We start from the raw sequence: 24,522 nt of genomic DNA, 5'->3' as shown, positions 1-24,522 counted from the left end.
TAGATAGTTGGGTGTCTTTATTCAGTGTCAGTATGTTATATGTAACGCGTTCACTTCTTTCATTGTTTGTCACAATGTCGTGCACCAGGCATAATTTCCAAGTGGCTGGATAAGTGTTTTTCAAGCTCTTGAAAACTTGGAATGTTTATGTTCTCATATTTGATCTTCCTGTAGTGAGTTTTCACATGGAGTCCACACTCTGTAAACCTGACAAAACTCACTAAACAATTAAATATTCTTAATCTTTTCTGCAGCTGTACACTTTCTGTGATTCTGGAGATGCAACAAATGTGGTGAAAGCGAGTTTTTAATCAACGGGATAAAGTGGTGTCTGAAAGGTTTAAAAAGATGAGAAAAGTTCTTAAATAATGTGCTGCTTCCACCAGCCATTGAGGAGGGTGCTTTTCCGCAAATCATAGTTGGCTAAAAACAATATGTTGCCACCAGCCTTTGAGAAAGGGGCTTTTCCATAAAGCTTAGTTGGCTGGTTGCTTAGGTTGCTGTCTCAATATAATAAACTTCAGTATAACGAAGCATTTAACTTTTCATAATTTTTCCATAGGACACTGTAATTACAAGCTCAATATAAAGAAGTGTGTTTGCATGCGATTTCAGTATAATGAAAAATTTCGCTTCTGCAGCAAAGGAATGCCGAGACAATAAATGGAAACTTCGCGAATGCAGATGGTCAAATGATTGAATTACAAGCGGCTGCTTGCAAACGCACTTCTTAAATTGCATGCGGCGCAACAAGAGCGATCGCCGAAGTGAAGCCGCATCATGTTCCCTATAAAGTCCAAGTGCGATAAGATCTGATCACGTCCCACACATTGTGCTTTAGGTGCAAGTTAGTGTGTGCGGGTGACAAAAAAAGATGATGACTTCACGCACACGAGTGCCATCGCTTTAGGTGAACAAAGAGGGTAAGGGGAGCTAGCTCGTGGTAACGCGATCAAACACATGCTAGGGCCGTGCCAGAAGGGTGTAGTGGGGGGGGGGGGGGGCAAAGGCATGTTGGTGCGCATCGCAATTTATGCCGCGCGCCTCGGCCGTGGCTGCGCATAGCTTTAAGCGCGGCTGAGCACATACGCAGCCATGCACGCTACTTTAGAGGCAATCTGCCCCGTATGCAAATAGTGGCCGTGCGATGATGGCGTAGCATCATGTAAGCTGTCTTCCCACGAGTTTAGTATTGAAGGTTGCGTAATCTTGAGTTTCGGTGACCTGTTGGAGCCAGAAGCAGATGAAGCATTCGCTCCCCACTGCTGGCGCTTTTCATAATAGCATCATCCCAGTGCGGACGACGTTATTAGTCGCGGGGGCGGAGTGCAGGCGAAAGCACGGCTGGCTTCGCGTAATTCGTACTGCCTATGTGAAGATATCGTCGACGTGGCATAAAACCGTATCTCTCGTCGCCGACTCCCAAATTCATCAAAATGGATTGTTTTCGCATTCAAATTTGATTTTTTCGACTGCCCGATAATATGGAAAATTCTGCGGCCCCTTTCCATGTAAGAAAAATCAATCGGCAACTGTACTTATTTGTATAAAAGGTAGAATTTCGATATAGCAAAGTAAATTGCCAATTATACCTACTTCGTTATGTCGAGGCTCAACTGTAGTTTTAAGTTGTTACTGTCAAAGTTAATTTGAATCGTATGGCTCATGTGCTGCAAGTTGTTCGAGACCACATTAAAGCGACATTAGCATGAGCAACTCAACTTCAATTTTGATCTGTCGTGTACCTTAGCTGAATGGGCATAATTTGAGTATGCTTTTTCAGAACTACCAGCCTGAAAACAGTTTGTATGATATTGCTGCCCTCCCCCCTCCCAAGCTCTCCTGCTTCTCATTTCTCGCTTCAAAACGAGAGAGGTAAGCTACAAAGTGAATAAGCTTTGTGGAAAAACCACCTTCTACATGGCAGAAGTTTGCGTATTCAAGAACGACTTGCCATAACAAAACGGAAAGAACGCTGTAATTTGGATATGCCACCAAAGTAGAAGATCATGTCCGGGGACTTCAACCTTAGTGTCCTGTTCCACTAATCCGATATTTGTACACATAGCCGCATGGGTAGTGTATGCTACTTGCTCGTTGGTGCAGTGCTTTTTCTTCACATCTTGAGGCGTTTTAGCATAGCATAGCGCAACAGACAACCTGTCACGGCAATCCCTACGCAGACATAAATGGGCCCTGCATGCACCTGCATCTGAATAACGACTGTCTGTTGCACTGTTCCGATGGGCCTTATTCTAATTCACGGATATGACTGGATTAAAAGTCGTCAGTCTACATTGTATATTTTACAGCAATAGCTATTAACCCTTTGCAGCTACGCACATTTATCCAATTTGAGGTCGTTCCAATTAGAATTTTTCGCATTTAGATGTCACCCAGAAAACGCACTCAGGTAAACAAACACACATTGTATGATTTATACAGAAATGTTAGTTATTCCTGAGGCTCTCAATGTTACTTGAGCACTGTGTGGTAGCGCTTGAAGAACAATCATAGGTGGAGGCAAGCATTTTCACTACAGGGCTGTAGGGTCCTCATTGCCACTTTCTTCTAAAATGCTCTCACCTGAGGACACTTCCTGACCATCTGAAGGTGAAATACATTCATCCACAGTGCTAAATGATCTTCTGATTCACTGAACTCATGTGAATTTTGTCGATAAAACGCACATACATGCATAAAGCATTACCAACCTGTCGGCACTTCAGGCCACAAATTGTGCAAAAGTTCCTTCAAACACTGAGGAAGGAAAAAAAAAATGCTGCCCTCGCCTGAAGACATTGCGAAATACTGTTATTACGTAATTGAAAAAGTTCCAGAAAACTGATGCTACAAACCTAAATATCTGACAGATGTGAGCCCAGGTGTGTGTGTGGTCCATCTTGACACTGACTAGAACAGATATTTTAGCATGTCGGGAGGGGCCTAATACATGATCGCAAAGGGTTAAACATACAATCACCGTCATACCTAATCCAAATATACCTTAAGTGTGTTTTTGCTTCTACTGCAGAGGATGTTACAAAGTTTCTGGTTGGAATGCCTTGAATGTATTAGCCTAATGCGCATTCTTACCAAAACTGTCAACTTCTTACTTCTTGTACTTAATAAATTTAAGCTGTTATAGATTATTTTCGCTGTTTGGATGAAGTCTGTTGGCAGCTGTACTTTAGCTTTTGTTACACATGCAGCAGGTATCAAATTCAGTTTTATTATCATCGAACTGTCAGGCCAATTTGGCTGAGGTAGTCAGCAGGAAAGAAAACATGTTCCCACTTAGGATTCAATTCCTAGATCCACAATGTGTGTGTCATTGTGCCGTTGTCATGTTGTCATTGTGCTGTCATTGCGCTGTCAGCATACTGTTGTCTTGCAAACTGTCGCTGTTTTGGGCAAACCCTCTGGCTGTCCTTTCTGGGGCCCTCTGAAATGATTTAGAAATATTTTTCAATCTGGCCTAGTCCCACCTTGTTACTTATATACATGGCCATGTTATATTTGTCTGGCACACTTCTAGGCAGCAGACTCAGACGTGTTGCTGGAAATTAATGAGCATGAACACTGTGCCACCTTACTCTAATGAAAGCATCAAGTAAATCATGGGCTTTATTACCACTGACATATTTGAAAATAGGGTGATTCAGTTTTTGAAGTTTCTACCTAAATTTTTGCTGTTGCTTTCATATCTTTTATATGAGCAACTCGGCAAGTGGATATTGTCGGGATAATTGTGGGGATAATGTAAAATAAATCCATATGATGACACTCAGTGCGTAGACCAGCGAAAAATCAAATGGAAGTGCAACACCATTGCAATTAATTTTAAGGTAGAGAAAAGTGTTCACTGTCATCAACTGCCCCCCTCCCCCCCCCATGCACTTGCGCACTTGCAAATAACGGCACTTGGATTTTACATCTAAGTGAGCAAACTGCCATGGGCCCCAACTGAGTGTTACTGAGGCATAAGTGGATAGTTCTAACTTTGACTGTAGCCAAAATATCAGTTCTGCGGCCAAATGGGCAGATGAGTACGTCAACTACAGTAACCTCAGAGCACTGGCTGGACAGTGTAACCAAGGCCAAGGCTGGAGAATTGCTCTAGGTGTCTCATCACACACGCAAAGGGTGTCATAGTGACAACTGGAAATTCAGGGTATGTGGAGTGAAAGCTAGATTTCACATAATTTTCACATTTTATATTGGCCCGCACATATCGCACATTATATGACTTGCCACTGTAGTGTGGCTAGGTTGGGATGATCTCGTCACACTTGTAAAGGAACTCATTCGGCTGCTGGTGAGTGGCCTGCATGTTGAGGTAGTCATCCCAGTAAATGCACAACTGGTCCCTGTAGTGGTCCTTGTCTTCTGTGGCGAGCTCGTTTTGGCTGGTCTGGCCACGGTTGCTGAGGAACACATAACGAGGGTTGTCTCGTGTGTATGGTGGCCACGGACGACCACCCTTCAGTGATGGCAGATCCCTGTGTGTGCAGATTGTACCATAGTCATCAGATAAAGAAATTATCTTGACAAAATTGTGAAATTGTGAACTCGGAAAGTAGCCACAGGATCGCTGATTAGCTAGAAAGTGCTGAGAAATATGAAAGGGCTTCACTTTACAGTATTAACACCATCTGGTTCTATTCCTCCTGTCCTTGCACAGGATTTCTGCAGCTTTAGCTGTGGTTCTTGAAAAAAAAAATATTAAAATAAACTGTGTTCAAATATGTGAAATTTAGAATCTGATTTTAATAGTCTTTGCTATCTTTGCTGCTGAGTTTGTATTTGATGCAGGAATTCGCTTTTCGAAAGAGTAAAATATTCATTCTCTTCCAGTAACACTTGCAGAGTGTACGACGAGACGATAACCCAAACAGCCTTTTGCTCACATTGCATACTATGATACCAATGCCTGTGGGGCTGCAGTCGCTATGTAATAAGACCTATGGAAAATCGTCCACATCCCTGTGTTAATGTTTGAAATTGCAGTTGTGGGCTTGTCGGTAAAATTTTGGGATCAGCTAGAATGTTGACAATGAGTAGTAGGCCGAGTCACCGTGTGTTGCCATACAACAAAGCTGTGCAAGGTGATCTAGGCTAGTCAAGCCAGGCCCCGCACTCTCTCAAGTTCCAGCGATTGCCACAGAGGGTGAAAAATCGACAGCGGCACCTTCCAGCATGAAGCGCGTAAGTCGAGCTACTGTAATTTGGTCGTATAGATTAATTCATACTTCTTCTGCTAGGGGTGCTCAATGCGGCTCAATATTTGGTTTAGAAATGTACAAATACTAACCAGCAAACATAGTTCACGTGTCATTTTATTATCAAATAAGCAGACCATTGTTTTATTGGACTTGTGTTGTTAACGTCCGTGCTTTATTACTTGAATAAAGGTTTTGAGACCTCACTAACGTGTGATAAACAGCAACCCACCGGTATTGATTGCAGTCCGTGCCATTTATCGATTCGAATTCTACGGTGGTAATATTTGCAAAAAACGGGGTGGTCGTTTCCTTTGAGGACCATCACGCAGATTCGTTTTCATTAGAAAACAGTCATATCTCAGCCTGCTTATGCGTCCAACATTCTATAGCCACCGCCAATCGAAAGTGTTTAAAGATGGTGAATTTTATCAGCTGCGGCGTTTCGCTGGCATAATGGCTGCACAGCTTCTGGCATTAGGGATCTGCCACGTCTGACCGCATAATGATGTGTCACTTACAAAAAAATAAATGTGCTAGCTAGCATGAAAATTCATCGCTGGAACCAAGCACAGTCTGCTTGGAGACTACCCACGAAAGTGGATTAACCTCGCAGCCTCTGGTTGCATGCACAGGTGAGTAAAAAGGCATTGTTTCGCATTCTCAACTTTGAATTTACTTGTGTGCGGGGCGGATAAAACAGATTCCTGTAGTCATTTCTTAGAAGTAGAAAATAATAATAATTATAAATTAATTGTTCCTCAAAGACAATTCAAATGAGGTTCTTGTTGTTTTGGCATGTTGAAATTCCTAACACAGAGTACAGCATAAATAATAAATAGTTTTGGCGGTTTCTGCATAAGTGATGCACTGCAATAAATTCACTGCACATTTGTGGCAAATGTACTTCCAGTAATACAGTTAGATTAATTGCAGTTGAGACATAACAAAATGACTGTGCTTATTACCTAGTGTCTGGCAGAAAAAAAAATGTTATCTGATGGAGGCTGCATTGACCCCATTGAAAGAAATTATAAATGTGCACATAAAACAGTGTTGTGTGTGTATGTGCTTTTCGGTCATGGAGCATTTTGTGCACTGTTTTTAGTCGCATGGATCACAAGCTCACTTACACTTACACCACAGTAATTGAGGCTCTTTTTTTCTTTCAACTTCAGCCTCCAAAATGCTGCTCATATTTGTTCACGCTTTTGGACTCTATTGTCTCGGGCCGTACAGGACAACATTGAGTGCGTCACCACTGGAGTAACATAAAAAGCTAAAATCCTCACAAGGGATGTTTTTGAACACTTCAACTAGAACTGTGATTTGTTCATTTATTGGACAAACTTTTGTTTCACCATTCTTTGCGTACATTTTTGTCATGGCTTCATCATTTCTCTTTTCAGGAAGACGGACAAAATGGAGATTATTGGTCTGCAAGCTGCCCACTCCAAGCCATAAGAAGCTCAACGGTCACCATAATGACACCAGGTCCTCTTGAACTATATGCTTCACCATGAAATGTTTGCTAATTTACCGCATAGAGGGGTGTGAGCCTATCAGGAAAGCAACTGTCTACAGTTTCGTATTGTACTGAGGGGGAATGCTAAAATTCTACATATAAGCTTACTTGCTTTTAAGGGCATTTTATGACGAACGGAGTAGTAATATGTTGAGTCCCAAGTTGTTTCTTTTCTAGTCATTATAGCAATGACTACCAGGAGAGAAACAATGTAGCAAGCTCCTACTTGCCGATGCACAGGCTCTGTCATCGGCTCTTTGCAAATCAGCTTGATGGGCATTACCACGAGGGATCACATGCTCCCTTACAACAATAATTTGTTGCATAAAAATGCAAAGAACTTTAACATGATCAAATGCTCTCAATGCAATTTTGAGGAAATTATACTTCATGACTGCAACTCTGGCATTTAATAATGTTTTAAAGTTTAAGATACCCTCATTGCCACATGGCATTAAAGAGGGGAATTAAGCAAACAAACAAACTAGTGCAGCGAGTTCTGGTAATATAATAATTATCCTGATTATACAATGTTAGCTAATTATTTTGCAAGAGTTTGTTATTGGTGATGGCTATGATACTTGAGAGAAGGTAGTTCCATTCCAGAGATGTACGGGGAACGAAAGATTGAAAGAAAGACTTTGTGTAACATTAATCACTTCCTGCCTTACACTGATGATCAATGCAGTTTGAAATGTACAGAGGCCGCACTATGAAGTCATCATAAAGTGTCGTGTGATGGAAAATTTTTATGAAATAGTGAAAGACGGGCGTCTTTATGCGGTTAGTTAGTGGAATAAGTGCTAGGTTAGTTTTCATTGAGGTTATACTTGCAACATGGTTATAATGATAAAGAATGAAATGAGTAGTTATTTTTTACTAGTTAAAGTGAAATGTAATAAGATTAACGTGACCAGGATCCCATATTGCAGATGCATATTCAAGTTTCGAGCATAATAGGGTCTTGTAAAGCTGTAATTTACCTAGATGGTGCTTTGGAAAACTTGCGCCGTAAGTACCCGAGCATATGATTAGCATTGTTGATGACGTACTCTATATTAATGGTCAAGTTTAAGTTATTTGTAATATGTACAGCAAAACCTCTGTCACTCAGTTGAAGTGTTCATCTCCTTGCAACTTCTTTGCCTTGTTTGAACACACAAACTGAGATGTTTTTTCAACATGAAGCTGTAAATTGCATTTTCCAAGAATCTGTGAGCATTAATTGGTCTTACTTAAATGTATATTTAGTGTCCCTGTTTATGCACGTAATATTTGCAGAAGCCATTGTTAGCACTGTTGTCTCCATAACGTTCCTTGCTTTCCTACGAGTACGTCACTTGTGTCAAAGCTTTTACCGCACCTGAACACTAAATGTGCAGCAGAAGTATCAAGAGCAGACAATACCTGCTGTAAAATTTAGCATAACGTTTTTTTTCCTACACTACATGTCTCTCGCTAATGTGTCATGAAAACAGTGGGACATTGCTGCTTGAGCTTACCTGGCTGACAGTACATATTTGCCGAGGACTTATTATGTTTCTTTTTTAATCTAGCTGAAATCGTCAAATACAGACAATATACATATAGTATGAAACACGTCAAGCAGCACTGTATGCAACTACAAGTACAAGGGTAGCCCAGCATAAATATAGTCGGCTGAAGCTTCGCTCTCCCTGCTTTAGCAGCATGCCGAAGACGAGAAAACTTTGCTCGATTACAGCTTTCAATTCCATTAAATAGATGGCCACCTGTGTTTCTGTGTGTTGTAAACTTAGTGACTGACAGCATTAAGTCCACCTGACCTGTATGAAATTTGTGAGGATGTACTGCTTCATTCACTATTGACAATAAAGAATGTAAGCTTACTTGTTTCAAGTGTTTTTTGCCAGTTGAGGCCTCTCGCTCACCTGGCAACATAATAAAGATATCTGTAGTCATGTTAAAGTACCTTACACACGATTACTGCCCTGAAGGTGGTAACAAAATGCCCAAAACCAGTGACCGAACAGCGCGGCAAGCCCTACCAGCCTCTACAGCAACGGCCATATTGCTCACTACATAATGCTGATGATATTAGGATGGATGCATGCATGTTATGAGCGTCCCCTTTGGAAAGGGGCAGTGGGTTGTGCCACTAAGTTCTTGCTCTTATATTGCCTAATGTCCTACCTAGGTAAAAAAAAAAACTATGAATTTTCATAACCAAATTTTTTGGCCCCCTATTGTGAATTTTGTTTTTGTAGGTCTCCGTGTTTTGTCGTTTCCCTACTTTTCTTCCACCAATCTTCCAATCATCTCTTACTAATCTCTACTGTGGACATGTTCACTTTCCCCTGCTATCGCTGAACCCAAGAGCTTCAAGGAGGCCAGTGGTGCCTAAATCGGCTACTGGGCAGATATCTTCACATTCTAATAAAACATGCTCCATCGTTTCCCTAGCTTTACCACAGCAAGCACATGCTTCTTCTTCCTTCTTATATCTCGCTTTATAGGTGCGTGTTCTAAGGCATCCCGATCTCGCTTCGAAGAGTAATGAGCTTCCCTTTGAATTATCATAAATCGTTTCTTTCCTGATTTCGTTTTTTTGTATGAAGTAGTTACTCATGGCAGATTTCTTTTCCACTGCCGCCACCCATGAGACTATTTCAGCCTCTGACTTTCTGCATGACATTCTTTGTTGCTGTGTTGCTCCCCCTACAGGCCGCATACTTGCTGGTAAGCTTCCTAGTTCTTTTCCTCCACTGTGAATCAATGTTTTTCCTGTACAGATACCTCAACACTCTCCCAGCCCATTTTCTTTCTTCTATATGCCTCAGCCTTCCTTCATAATCAATTTTACTGTGAGCTTCCCTCACTTCAGAACTTGTCCAGCCTATATCACCCTGCACAGCTTCATTTTTAGTCTTCCCGTGAGCGCCCAATGCGAGGTGTCTCACTGACCTTTTGTTGCCATCGAGTCCTGATTGTACCCCTGATTTCAAGCAAACAACCGCATTTCCAAAAGTAAGTCCTGGAACCATTACTCCTTTCCACATACCTCAGAGCACCTCGTACCTATTGTATCGCCATAGCGCTCTGTGCTTCATTATGGCTGCATTTCTCTTCCACTTTTGATTTGTCAGCACCATCTCTCGGTCGTATACTTTATTTCGTAATTCCACTGCTCCTCTTATTTGCGTTGCACTGTTGAAGGTACAGTTTCCCTTCTCTAAGTTTGTATAGGTGCTCTGTGGTCAAGCTTTGAAGCACAAGAAGTTTCCAGCAAGTTGGCATACTACAACCGCCTACAACGCATGCGCAGGGACAGGTGGGCGAGATGTGCATTTCAGTACCTGTCGGCAACTGAACTCAGCTAGGGCATACACAGAGGTGGTGTGCCACAGAGTGCGAGATGAAGTGATACCATGTGGCAGCAGACACTCACCCAGCAGGACACCCTGGCTATCTATCGCAATCATAGGAGTGGAATCGGGACTGTCCACCTGTACAAGAGCATCAGAAGCTCACTGCTCTTCGAGGCTAGAGCAGGAGCACTGCGAACGCTTACATGACAACAAACATTCACCAAAAGTGTGTGCAGTGTGCTGTGTTGAGCATGTGGTAAGGTGGACGAAACAATTGATTAAATGATATTGCGCCACATAAAAACGACACGGACGTGAAAGAAGACGACACACCAAGCGCAACTTTCACGTCCGTGTCGTTTTTATGTCGCGCAATATCATTTAAGCAATGGATTACCAACTTGCCCGGAATGCTGCTCTCATTAAGAAACAATTGAGCATATCGCACTCAAATGTGAACAAGTGGGTATACACCATCCCAAGATGTCTTGGCTGAAAGCACTCGGCTGTGAAGATGCCTCTGGGCTGCTGCAGTTAGTGGCAGTTACATTGACAAAGCAATGCTGCAAAATGGTGGTGAGGCAACACCGAGGGCCAATCAACAGTCAACAGCCCCCACAGGCATCAGTGTCAGACTGGTCGGTTTTGGATTCTATGTTGGATTCTTTGATATTGTGACTGCTTGTTTGCAATTTTTCCTTTCCTTTTTTTCTTAATGATTAATATTATTACTGCTAGCACATAACCTATACATCTGCCTGCTACAAAGGAAAAGTGCCATGCCATCATCATCATCATCTGCCGTCAATGTCTGATATTCGTAAACTGTAATGTGCTTACACAAATTTCCACTTCTTGGATAGGTACCTTGGCTGATAGGGTCATGGATGGCAGAGTTTCCTACAAAAATTACTAGAGGAAATTCAGGCACTGCAGTCGTTCTACTACCATGTCAATGATGCATGGTTATACATAGTCACAATAGTACATAGTCATAATCTTCGCGCTTGGGGCTTCAGACATTTTTGTGATGTTATTATCGTTCTAAATTCACGCATTTGTAGCTTTATAATCATAGGCATTTAGTCTCTGTGCATATTTGTACTCACTGCCAATTGTCGAGCTTACAGCATAATGTTCTGTCGCAAATGATCATTTTGTCAAGTCACAAAGGTGTTTGAAGCCTGAAGGACTAAGTCTAAAATCTATATACAGCTGTATGCTGGCTGAACGGTTATTCTTGCAGCTCCTTTAGATACTAGTATAGGGTGCTAGGACACTAGTGCTAGAGTCACCTCTAGTAAGCTTTGTAGGAAACTGTAATGGATGGGGTAAACCGCAACCTTCTTGTGAAGCTCAAGAGAAGGATGGAAGTGCAACCACTCTCACCCAGACTTCGCGAAGTCACCCCAGTGCTTCATTATTGTGTGAGAGAAGAGCAACTCGGATGGGGACAGCTGTGCACCAAACACGGCGAGCACGTCGTCCAGCTGGGTAGCGTCCTTGTGCAATGGCTTCAGCAACTTCATTGCCTCCGGCTGGTAATCGTACACGAAGTAGTTGACCCGGTTGCCGGCATCCGAGAAGAGGTTGGCGAACCGCTTCATCGGGCACACATACAACAGGTCACCCAGCAATTCCGAGGCCACGTCGATAAAGTTTATCAGTTGCTGCCCTTTCTCCGGGTTGGCCAGGTAGCACCTGTATGCATAGGATTTCATGCGACTTTTCTCATCTGATCAATATCTAATTGTCTGTGTGCTCATTGCATCAGTCATTGCGGTGACCTTTGCTTCCTTTCAAACCCTCCATAGAAATACAGCCCACTTGTACTTCACTGCCTGAAGGAAACCAGCGTCATTTACTGAGGAACTGGTCAACAACGGCAGACTGCTGCCTATTTGGCAAGGCTTAGGCCAGAGACCTCCAGTAGATGATGCAAACACATTTCAGAATGCAGTGCTCCAGCGCTCTGAAGTTTCCTGGAGGATAGGGAAAGCATCATGGTACATTAGTGCGAGTGGACGCAATGAACAGAATTAGGCAAGACACACAGATAATTGTTGCGATGTAGGCACAGCAGCTACAACCATCTACTGCACTTACAGCTCTCTTAAACACACACACACGCACGCACGCACGCACACACACACACACACACACGCACGCACGCACGCACGCGCACACACACACACACACACACACACACACACACACACACACGCACACACACACGCACGCACGCACACACGCACACACACACGCACACACACACACACACACTTAAAGAATGAGGCGAAAAGCACGGAGAGGCACTAAATTAGTGTAGAGAAAGTATTATGTTCAAAACTGTTTCGTCTAATTTAGTGGTACATTACTAAAAGAGAAAATAAAGGCCAAGTTTACCTTTCTTTATTTAAATTTTGCGCCTTGAACTTCCACACCTGTGCATCAGTGTGACATGAATTTCAAATTATTTTCTTGTATTTGGGCCGTCTAATGTTCTCGAAACTCACTAAGTTCGCTTTCCGGCTTCTTTGAAAAAGCGCAGTGTAGCTCGTACTTATATTGTTAAAAAAACTAGGCTCAAACCTACGCTGTCAAAATCCTTGACGTCACAGCGAGCTGGTGCGGAAAAATCAAGTCCAGCTGGATTGAAACATTAGCTTTTGTAATAACGAATTCATCATTCATAGCGAGAACATAACTTTTGCATGCGAGAAAATAGTGAAAGCGAAATTGGAGTGGTGCTACCTATTTTGGACCAGGGTGCCGAACTGAAACCGTACCTAAATCAAAAACCACACCCGAAGCACAGTTTTGTCCGGAACTGAACCTGAACCCTAATCAATATTTTTGAAACGTGCCTGAACCGGAACCGAAAAATATAATGTTTACCGGTTCGGCACGAAACAGTTCAAGCAGCAGGTGCTCATAGTTCGCACAATTCTTTGTGCAACTACTACAATCTGTGCACCCTACTAGCAGATTGTTACGACTCACACTTGCTTTGTGTGCAAGAATGGGAATAGACGATGGGTATGTGCTCTTAACTACAGTCACCTTGGCAGAGATGCTTGCACTTCTGAAGTCAGCCGTGCCAATTGTGTTCTGCGGCTGAAAAGTTATTACAGGAGCTCCACGGAATCAACATTTCTAGTGACGCTCCTAATCCGGCCTTTAGGTCAAATCGCTGCTAAGACTAAATAAACTAGATAAACATTGAGAGAGGGAAAGCTGATGTTTTCGACGTGGGATATCAACGAATGCAGCTGCACTCATGACTTATCGTAACCATAACACTGCAGTCACTAATGGATGCCGCCACCTCCTCAGTGCGCGGTAACTGCGGCTGTAAACGGCACACGAAATCTGCTTTTGTTACGTGCCATGGCTCAATGCATGTTTGGTAGTTTGCCAAGCAGGGTATAATGCCCATCTTCGTGTTGCAGAGTGGGGCACAATGTGCTTGCTTTGACTTTTTTTGTCTGCCCATATTTGCCGCGCAAGACTATGCGCACATGGAGATGCGCAAGATCGACGTATGGTTTAGCACTAACCATCCATTCGTTGAGAAGCATCAATGTCCTCACCTGCTTCTAAAAAAGTGTCAAACCGAGAAAAATGTCAAATGCTGGCTTCTTTCTTTGCTACAGACTAGAAGTCTGAAGTTGTAATTTATGGTAATACAATGCGAATTCGAGCTGTCATCAATGACATACCATAGTTTACTCACCACTAGTGCTGTAGTGAAAACCTGGAGCAAAATGAAAATTAACCGACTCTGTTGCTGTCAAAGCAGCAAGTGTAGAAGCTACACAGGCTTTACGCTGTCGCAGAATTCTCATTAATTACCTCTGTCCTTAATATGTGTATACATGAAAATTTCTCCGTATCTGTGTAATGTATTCGTAAATTTCTGCCTCCTCTTTGCGAACCTTGCGCATGCGCCATGCGGACAAATCGATAGTACTATATGCAAGCGTAGCGTATCGCTATGAGAAAGGATAAAATTAACAGCGCCGAACTGGCTATCGCAAACCGTTATAAGTCTTTCCTTCTCCGAACCGCAACGAAATCGAAGTGCATTGAACCCAAACCAAACCGTTTTTTTCTGGGCAATGGTACCTCTCATGTGACGTCAACACTAGTCGATACACAGAGAGCGGCAGAGGGAGGTCAGGCGAGGATTACGTTGACTTGTCCATTTTGACGCGAGCGATTAAAATGGATGAGTAGCACCGGTACTTGCGGCGGCAATTTTCTACTTAACAAGGACACACAGAAAACGCAGTATACTTCTAGGCAAATAATCTATCGATATAATTTAACTTAGTATTTTCCTCTTGTGTCCCTTTGAGGTGAAGTTGCCACATGTCTATAGATTTAGCGCCCTTTTTTGGCCCGTGGCCGCTCGATGAAAACACCATCCTGTGCGTTCTTATCGGGTGGCTGTGCTTGGCCTGTCAAGCCTCCTGTCATGGTATCAGGTAGCTTTTCGTTGAAACGTAACTTGCTAATGACCAACATTTACACGGGCACAGAAAATGACATTAATGTGCTAATGCCTTAAATTTTAATGCAATTCGCGTGATGTCAAAACGTAAAAAACACAATGTATTTTACTCGAATGTCATTCTTTACATAATGCGTTCGCCAGAACTAATTCGACTGAAATACGTACTCACGATGCCCTATCTTGTGCGCTGCAGTATAATTTAAGCATTCAAAACAGTCTCTATCATGTGAAAAATAATTTATACATAACTATCAACTGCAGCGCGCTCACCTGAGAAAGTTCTCAGAGTACAACTTCTGAGTTGTACTCTGAGAACTTTCTCAGGTGAGTGCTGGAATGGCTTTGATGGGGCAGGCGCCATTTCGCTTTTGGGCTTCATGCTTTACATGCAACGGCCGAAGTTGCTATGGCCGGTTGCAACATTATAAAAGACAGTGACAAAGTCCTGCTAATGACATGATAGTAGTAGCGTCACTCGGCTTCCGGCCACACAGTGCCTCTGCTGGGCGTGTCACTCCCTCCCCTCCCCTTTTCTCTTGCAACTACCCATTTCTTGATGCACATTTTGTATATAATGAATGTGAAGTAACTTAAGAGAGCAACGCTATTATTTTCGCCTCTAATTCGACATTTATTTATGTAATAAAAAATGACAATATGGTGGCAGTTTGACATGTGTCAAATTTTGTAAGCCTTCTCTAATTTATTCCCCTGTACCCTCCAAACTCTGATCCCACAGTTAGAAGAAGATATTATACATTAGAATGACAGCAAATAAGCAATGCCCTGCATGACACAAACAGTGCTTGTAGAAAAACATTACTATTCTTTTTAACTGGAAACAGTAACTTAGTGGCGACAGCAGCACAGTCGCCACTCAGCGGGCTTCAACCGGAGTGGTCCACCTCTCCTTAGTGAAGCCACTGCACCACAGTACGCTTGTTTTTACATTTCACTATTTGTGATGGCGGATTAAACTTGCAAATGCAAATTTACTTTTTATTCAGTACCGTAACACTGCTCACTTCAGAATATGCTGTCATTGACATCATCGTGTTAAATATCATTAAATTTTGACATGTGGCACATCTACAAAAAAAAATGCCACTAGGGAACTTTGTGCTCCAACAAATGAACACAATTTCTGTTCTAGTGTGGCACAGGTGTTAGTGTTTCTTTAAATTCCACAAAATATAGTCTTACGCGAGCATAAAATTAGAAGCAATCTTGATTTTCTGAAAGCCGCAACAAAAGTTTAGTATATGCTGGGTTTAGCATACGGATTTAACTTTGCATTCACTTTAAGGGAGATACGTTATATGCGGAAACAGAAACTATATGTTCGCCTCGAGCATACTTGATGATCTTCTCCAGGTGCGGGATATGATAGGGCTCTAGGTATTTGAGCAGCCTTTGGATTATCTCTTCCCTGTTGGTGCTGTGCAATTCCTTGTAGCTCAGGTTCCGGAACTCGTGCGCCACCAGCATCCCGCCTTCGTTCCGCACGTTGCCCACAAGTACCTGCGATGCAGACACGAATATATGCGTTTAAGGAGGGCACGGTTGGGACGATACTAAGCTTAAGTTGTGCTACCACAGGTAACTGAAAAAAAAAAGAAAAGTAGCACAGACGGAACCAGGACACGAAACGAACTGCGCAATCGTACACATTACACATCGCGTTACGGACAATGACAACAAACGACACGCACACAGCGCTAACTCGCAATCTTATTGCGTAAAACTAGAGACCATTTCTACGTGTGGTCACGGGTCAGTTACATGATGCGCTACATTGGGTTATTGGAAACCAAGGCGAATGGTAGACTGAATAAGGCGCGAAAGGAAGCGCGCAACGAATTGCGCACTTCGTGCTGACGCGACCGCAGTAACGCTCGGTACTGCGTGGCCGGTGCAGCTATGGCCTCCGTACCTGAGCGCTGTGTCCCGTCGACTGCGACAGCATAGTCTCGTACGGCAGTGGCATGAACGAATCGTGCGTTATCGGGTAGTGTCCCTCGGTGAGCGCTGGGCCCAGACGCTCTGTGGGTGTTACGTGCACGCAAGCGACCGCGGAGGCCAGGTCCACCCTTGAATCTTCCGCGTTCTTGACGCAGTGGGCTCGCTGCGCCACCTCCTCGATCGGGTCCTGGCTCGGACGGTCCGGGTAAGGCATCAGCGGAGAACCGCTGCGAGGGCACGCGCAACGCACAAGCGTAGCTAAGTTGTAAGCGAGTCTGTCGTAACCGCGTCATGTGCTGTCCACGAAAAAAAAAAGGAGAAGAAAGAAAAGCGGGAACTATCGAAGCTAATTATCAAAGTGAGTGAATATATTTCTGACCCCGGTAATTATTCGTGCAACTTTGTGGGTCACTGCAATGCATCGGACGAATCAGCAAGACTACAAGCAGTCATACTTTAATTCCATTTGTCTGATTAAAACGCATAATGCAACAGTGTGCTTTGAATAAGTAAAGCAAAATTTTTAACGGCCAATCAAGATTCCATTTTTAAAATTTGGAAGCATTTCATTTATAGCTATGTTCAGATGTTATCAAATCACACATGGGCTTCCACTGCACTGCTTCTTTTTACCCCCCTCCCCCCCACCCCGCCCACACCACTACTGCGGAAATCGCAGAACGCCTTGTTGTTATGCGCTAAGTGCGATGGAACGAAAAAAAAATAAATGTTAGGGGCAACGTTAAGAGACGGAAATAGATCGTTGTGGTTCAGAGAGCAAACGGCAATAGCCGATATTCTAGTTGACATTAAGAGAGAGAGAGAGAAAAAAAAAAGAGCTGGGTAGGCCATGTAATGCGTAGGGTACATAATCGGTGTACCATTAGTTACAGAATGGGTGCCAAGGGAAGGGAAGCGCAGTCGAGGACGGCAGAAAAGTAGGTGGGGTGATGAAATTGGAGTTCGCAGGGAGGGGCCTTCGTCCTGCAGTGGACTTAAAGATAGGCTGATCATACGGTCTGATATATTACAAGCAGACAAGAGTGCAGTACGTGCATCCTATACCTGTGCAGTATGGCGCGTCTGGTGAAACCTCGCGTCATGGGAGACAGTAGGTGGTAGCCGGCGGCCACCGCGCCTCCCCCAACGCCCATGAGGATGATGTTGTGCGGATTGCCGCCGAAGCTGAAGATGTTGTCGCGTACCCAGCGAAGCATTATGGCCTGACGGTCCAAGCGCAGGCAGCAAAACAGAAAGGTGAAGAGAGCTTAAAGAGGCACTAAAATGAAGAACTAAACCGAGAAGCGTTTGTTTCTCGGAGGAAAATTACTAGGTGTGTAACTGTATGAAATTGAACCACGTTATAGTTAGCGGCGCTTCTCGACTGAATGAAATAGTATTTTTTCGCTGAGAGTGAAGAGCTAAGTGACGTCAAGCACTGAGTACTCCTTGCCAAGCATGAGCTAGGAGTACTTAGGAGTACTGCGCCTTGCGTACTCTGTACGCAAGGTGCAGCTTAGAGGATTGCGCCTTCTTCATTTCAAGCAGTTAATGGCAGCACGCTGTTAGAGCTTCCTTTGCCGTGACAGAGAAGAAAAGCGAGCCCAAACAACTTTCGAATTTCGCACCTACCCGCGCTGCTTATGACGTAAGTGAGACGTGGCGGGTTTCAGTGCATTTACGCGTGCTCGGGTCGTAGTTACGCCGTTAAAGGTAAAATCGGACAGAACTTATCTACGATGGCTATCCTAGTATGGGAATATCCTAAATGCATCGTGTATGAAGTCAATACTGCAGCAATGGTCCTCTCGCGCTTGCCATTGAACACGCTGCGCCTTCTGGTGGCGCCGCCGTGAAGTCCACAAATGCCCAGTGGTAATTATACGCAATGGCACATACGCACGTGAACGGCCCCTATGTTTTGACTGCACTATCTTAGGGATCGGCCCACATGATTAAACTGAGCTATCTCCGGGTCTGGCCCATGTTTTTGGTGGTATAGCTAGGTAGCTAGACAGCCGGAAAGAAACCTGGTCTCACAATGCCAAGAACGCTATTCGCATTAAAGATGACCACGTTGAGTGCTCGCTCATTGTCGCACACAGTGCGACCTTGCGATACCGATAAATCATCAGCTTTGCTAAAATGCTGTCAAAATTCATTACATCGTAAGTAGCTGTAGCGGGAAGTTCCAGGAATGTCGCCAACTGCCTCTTCCTTGGGTCCTGGCAGCTCCTTAGGTCATGCTTTCTCTTTCTTTCTTTTTTTCTTCTTTAGAACTGTCTGCGCTCATGCGGACCATCATAATAAGAGCTGAAGAGTTTGTGCAGTCCGTAGCTTTCTCATATAGCTTAAAGGCATGTGTGCAAGAGCACGCGCCGCATTCGAGCAGAAGTGCTTTTTTTCTTTTCTCCTGCATCGTGGACCATTCAGACTACGAGACGTTCGTTAGAATGGAAGCATGCTTAAAAAACCCGCCGCCGTAACTCACTGGCCATGACGTGTGTGATCTCGGCCGCGGCCGCCGCATTTTGATAGCTGCCGAATGCAAAAAAAAAAAAAGATAAAAAAATAAAAAAATAAACGCGCGTAAACCGTGCTTTGGGTGCAAGTTAAAGAACCCGAGTTGTACGGAATTAATCCGGAGCTCTCCATTACGGTGTTCCTCACAATGCACTGCAGTTGTGGGACGTTAAACCCCAATATTTAATTTAGTGTGCTCAGGACCTCGTAATAAAGTTTAATTGTTTCTCGAAATAGGAAGTACTTCGACGCTGTCGCAGAGCTATCCCATGCGCTGCCTAGTTCTTTATATAGTGTCATGCTCGCTGCTAAACTTTGTCACCTGGTCCAGGAGTCCCATGTTGCCTGCCGCTCGCTGCTTTCCGCTGCGCATGAACCCCAGCGCGCCCAGCCGGTAGTTGGGCACTACGACCACCACGCCGGTCTCGTTGACGAAGTGGCGCGGGTCGGAGAAGAAGTACGAGTTGCCGCCGTTGGCGAAGTTCAAGTCGATGAGCGCCACAAGGACGGCGCTGTGTCCCGCGCCCCCGAGGCCCCCGATCCCCCTGAACTGCTCGTAGGCAGAGCTCGCCGTGGGCGTGTAGATGTCCAGATGCAGGCAGTCCTCGGACACGTTGGACGCATCGATCAGGGTGATGTTGCCGTAGTACAGGTTGTGTTGCACGCACGGGTAGCGCGGGTTGCGGCCGTCAAGCGACAGCGAGCCCGCGGGCATGGGCTCTGGCCGCCGGAATCGGTGGTAGCCCAGGGGAGGCTTGGCGTACGGAACGCCGTAGAACGCGGACACCTGCGCGCGAGAACATGTGGCGAGTCTTTTCTAGGCATGCTTTGGTCGTGGCGCGGATTACATCTCGTGAAAAGGGACAGAAAAAAAGATGACAGTGAAGCGCCGAGACAGACTCGCGGGCTACCTGGTTCGTGGCCTCCGAGATTGCTCCGGTGCGTGGTGCGCTCTCGGAGGCCACCTCTTATGGGTTGGCTGATAAGGGCGCTGCCATATCGAAGACACCAAAGACAAATACACCCAGGAGCAAATATTCACAAAATGATGAGGTATGTGTGGTTGTATTGACTTTCCACAAATGAACACTCCATTATTCATATTTTTCTTGGCGCCAGTCCTATCCCTGCAAGCTTTTCCTGTAATGATATTGTTATACAAGTAGGCAGAAATCTTACATTTATTGAGCAAACAACAAATGCAAAAAAAGAAGATTATCTACGGGATTAGGGTACTTCTAAAGGCACGCAACATATTTAATCATCAAATATTACTATCCTTATACTTTTCATTTATTCATTCTCATATTGACTACTGCGTTACTTGTTGGGGAAACACTTACGTAGCCCATTTAAACTAACTGTAAATCCTACAGAATCAGGCTATTAGGATAATTACATTTAGCCCATACAACCACGAAGCCGCATATCTTTTACGAAGTAATCACATTCTTTCAGTCACACAACTCGTTAAATATAACGACTGGTACCTTTTTTCCCATCAAATCAATTATACACGATGCGACAGCTTGGTACCACAATCTCCTCTAATAAATAGCAATATTACCAGGTTTGCAATAAATAGGAACTTCATTTTATTCAAAATATATAATAAGTATGGCAAGCAGAGCGTCCATTTTTCATCTGTCGCATTCTGGAACGCACTACCATTAGATATAAAAACGCTTAAAATTTACGAATTCAAGAAATAACTAAACGAATATATTCTGTCGAATACTGATGCCTAGTTCATACTCACAACTATTTCTTCAGTGTGCCTTTATTTAATTTTAATTGTCATACAATTAGATTTCTGTTTGATGTCCTCGCCATGCATATATATCCGAGTTCGCAAATTATGCTTTGTACGTCATGTTATTTACGCTGTTAATTTATTACTGATGAAAAGATTCTCTTATAGTGCTTTTTATATGCCTCTTATTTATGCACATTTAATTCTTTAATTACGCCATTCATACTAAAACCTGTAATTCTTCCTTGTTAACGATTGTTCAGACTGCTGTAATCTATGTTTTATTACGTTTAGTTTGTAAAGGAGGTCCCACTGAAGTCTTTGATTTCGGGTCCTCCTCCTGTATATTAACAGCCTATAATCTTTCTAATCATCAGAATAAAACCGATCCTGATTCTGACATTCTAATGGAATGCGAAGAGATTCACACAGTGGGAGGTAACGTACACCTTCATGAAGTGTTTGTATTTAAAGTGGACGGATGCATAAATCGGTCAGCAGTCGAGATACGCAAGAGGCATTTGGCGTATTGGTGAAAAAAAAAAGATAAAGAAAAGCAGTGAAGAGAAGGATATGACCAGATCCGCGACAGGCACGGGCAGCGGTACAAGCTAGGTAGAGAAGTTTTGTGGAATTAAAAAAAAAAAAACGAGATTAAATAGATGTATAAAATAATGGTATGGTATGATGAACTTTATTAATGTCCTGAAGATCAACCCTTAGACATAATGCTAGAGTTAAAAACATGTATAACATACCTGATTAAATCAAGCAGGCTAGGTGACAATTTGTCACCGCCCCATTTCAAAGAGCATGTCAATAAATAATAATAATAATAATAATAATAATAATAATAATAATAATAATAATAATAATAATAATAATAATAATCACTACCACCACCACCGCTGCCGCCGACGCTGCAGGGCTACAACAACCACTTTCTCGTGGCGCACGTGGTGATGATCAGCACAGCTCTCGCTGTTGTATGTGTGGGGTGTCAACGCTACGTGCACATGTCTGCCGGTTTTTTCGCCCGCATCTTCTTTTCGCTGTACGGCCCACGCTACGACGCCAGTCCCCATTCCCAGCGTTCGATCAATCGTTATTTCTGACCATTTCCTCTGGCGTGAGAAACACGGAACGTTTGCGCTCACGCTGCACGCGTATCGCGCTTGCTACCTCGAGGTTCTTGAATGTGCGCCCGTAGACGGTGCCGATGTCGAGGTGCGCTTCGGGCTCCTTGTGTACCTCGACAAAGATGACGAAGAAGAAGTAGGCCGTGAACACGAGAAAGTTGGTGGCCGCCACGGCGTGCCACCACCTGCGCGGACCATCGCCACCTCGTGGTCATTGCGGGAACATACCCTGTCCGACGTGTTGGCTACTAGGCGCGGAAACACACACGACACAAGGAAGGAGACGGGACAGAGCGCCGTCCTTCCTTGTGTCGTGTGTGTTTTCGCGCCTAGTAGCCAAGATGAATTGTGACCAACTCGCCCAACAAGACGTCCGGTTCGACGTAATGGTTCTGCGGAAATCCGCGAGGTGGAGAGAAGTAACTAATAAAGGGATAATGAGACATCCACCCAATCGTAGCAATTGCTACAAAGGAAACCCATACGGGTTCCTCGAAAGAAAAGCCTCGCACTTGAAGAAAAATTCGTCTTAGTCCGGGGCTCGAGCCTGGGACCACACCCTTTCCGGGGCAACCGCTCTACCATCTGAGCTAACCAGGAGGGCTAGAAGTTGGCAGGGTGTAGTCGAGCTTATCAACTACTCGAAGCAAAGTCAAGAGTTTGACGTAATAGCTCTGCGGAAACCCGCTAGGTGGAGAGAAGTAATTAATAAAGGGATAATGAGACATCCACCCAATCGTAGCAGTGGCTACAGAGGTTTCCGCATGGGTTACCTTTGTAGCAATTGCTACGAGTGGGCGGATGTCTCATTATCTCCTTATTAACATACCGTATGTTACGGCAAAGGCTTTAAGTAATTCCTACATACCTCCATATAGGTAATTGTTTCGTTAGAATTCGTCAATGAAGTAATTTAATGTACGTGCTGCAAGTGCGGGATTGAAGCCGGTGCATGTATAGGCTCAGTGCATGTATGTTAGCACAAATCCTGAGCCTATACTTTACGATATTCTCGCCCTCTCCCCTCCCCAAAATAACCATTAATAAAATTAAAATAATAATAACAAGTACAAAGTTTCCACAATTTACATTGTTGTTCCACATAGTTCTGTCGTGCATCGCTTAATTGAAATGCTTTTTGAGGAAATAAGTATATAGGGCGCCTCTGGCTTTTCGAAGCAAGTTTGCGAAGGATGTCTAGAAACTGATAGGCCCTCAGCAGTGACTGGCCCAATCTGTCAATTAAAACATGCTGCCTAAAACCATTATCTAAGACGATATTTGCTGATCTTTGGTTGCCTACGAGTTAATCAGTTATGGCGGCATTTACAATTCAGCCCACATACACGCACGCACACGCACACACGCACACACGCACAAATAGGTTTAACGTACCAGGCGATAGTGTTACGTGAAATTGGAGACATGTAGCGTGTTACACTAGACCACCCACTCTATCGTTATAAAAAGGTTGAAATCAACAGTCATCCATATTTAAAGGCGATCTACGGACGACTCGATGCACTTGATAGTAAATGTTGGTTGCACTTTAAGAGACATTTATGCATTCATGTATATAGAGTCAAAGTCTAGGTCAAAGTCTATAGAGCATGAGCATTCTACAGGCTGATTGCCTTACGCACCTCAAAGAATGTTGTCAGTAGTATGATCAAGTATGTATGCTTAACTTGAAGGTAAACATCTACATGACCCAGACTACGATGTGAAGGCGTTATAACAGCGAAACTTTATTCGTCACGATGCGTACTAACACATTCAGGCGTTATCGCATCGAATTGAGAACAGCAATCTGGAGGCTAAGTGCAGCGGTGCTGACCTGTACGTGAAGGTGGCCTTGGCCGCTTGGACTCGCTCCGCGCGACCCTTGCTGGACGAGATGAACTGGGTTTGCATCGCGGTCTCTCAGTAGCGGTCGGGGTGCTTAGGGGTTGGAGCGGCTCCCGCTACGAACGACAAAAGACGACACGAAGAGTGTCAAATGGACACCAAATGTAAGCAACGAATTTATTCATTTTGGTGACCATAGGGCTTTCGGAATATCCTTCGGCGTTTCTTTGGTTCGAAATAGTTGACCGTCAGCGGAGAAAAGAGAAAATACCAAGGTTTCCTCTTGACTTTCGCGCCAAAACAGCGGGTCTAATGGACTGACCCTTGACGTCACGAATTTCACGTTTTCGCATGTCTTAGTGACTTTTGCGCAGGACTAATCCACAGAAGTTTCCACATATCGAGTCATTTGCTTACTTTGGAATGTAATAGAGTCTCTGTCTTTATTAATAAACAGCATTGTTGGCTGTGCTTGTTGGCTACTGCTGCCTGCTTTCGCCCATATTTAACGAGCTGGTGCATACAAGAAGCAGGAAACTTTCGCGTAATCGAGTCGCGCGGCATTTCAGATGCTTCTCCTTATGCCACCACGTTGAAAGGAAGGCAATTAAAGGGGACGAAAACTGTGAAAAAAGCTCGGAAAACAAAACAGAGGTAGTCTATAGAATAGCAGAAAAGACGTGA

General features: G+C 43.9%; 1 protein-coding gene across 1 annotated transcript; it reads right to left on the bottom strand.

Moving 5' to 3' along the window:
- Positions 1–4,176: 4,176 nt before the first annotated feature.
- Positions 4,177–23,947, bottom strand: LOC142582529 (carboxylesterase 5A-like). Its single transcript, XM_075692356.1, has 7 exons — positions 23,828–23,947; positions 19,421–19,885; positions 17,641–17,798; positions 16,547–16,802; positions 15,971–16,134; positions 11,484–11,795; positions 4,177–4,502 (listed from the first exon to the last, which is right to left on the bottom strand). Exons 2-7 carry the CDS (start codon positions 19,811–19,813, stop codon positions 4,268–4,270), a joined length of 1,518 nt encoding a protein of 505 aa, XP_075548471.1. The 5' UTR covers positions 19,814–19,885; positions 23,828–23,947; the 3' UTR covers positions 4,177–4,267.
- Between the last annotated feature and the right edge of the window lie 575 nt (positions 23,948–24,522).

This window comes from Dermacentor variabilis, chromosome 5, assembly GCF_050947875.1.
Source record: "Dermacentor variabilis isolate Ectoservices chromosome 5, ASM5094787v1, whole genome shotgun sequence".
Lineage (NCBI taxonomy): Eukaryota > Metazoa > Arthropoda > Arachnida > Ixodida > Ixodidae > Dermacentor > Dermacentor variabilis.
The sequence above is the reverse complement of the archived record's forward strand: the minus strand, read 5'-3'. Positions and strand labels throughout refer to the sequence as shown.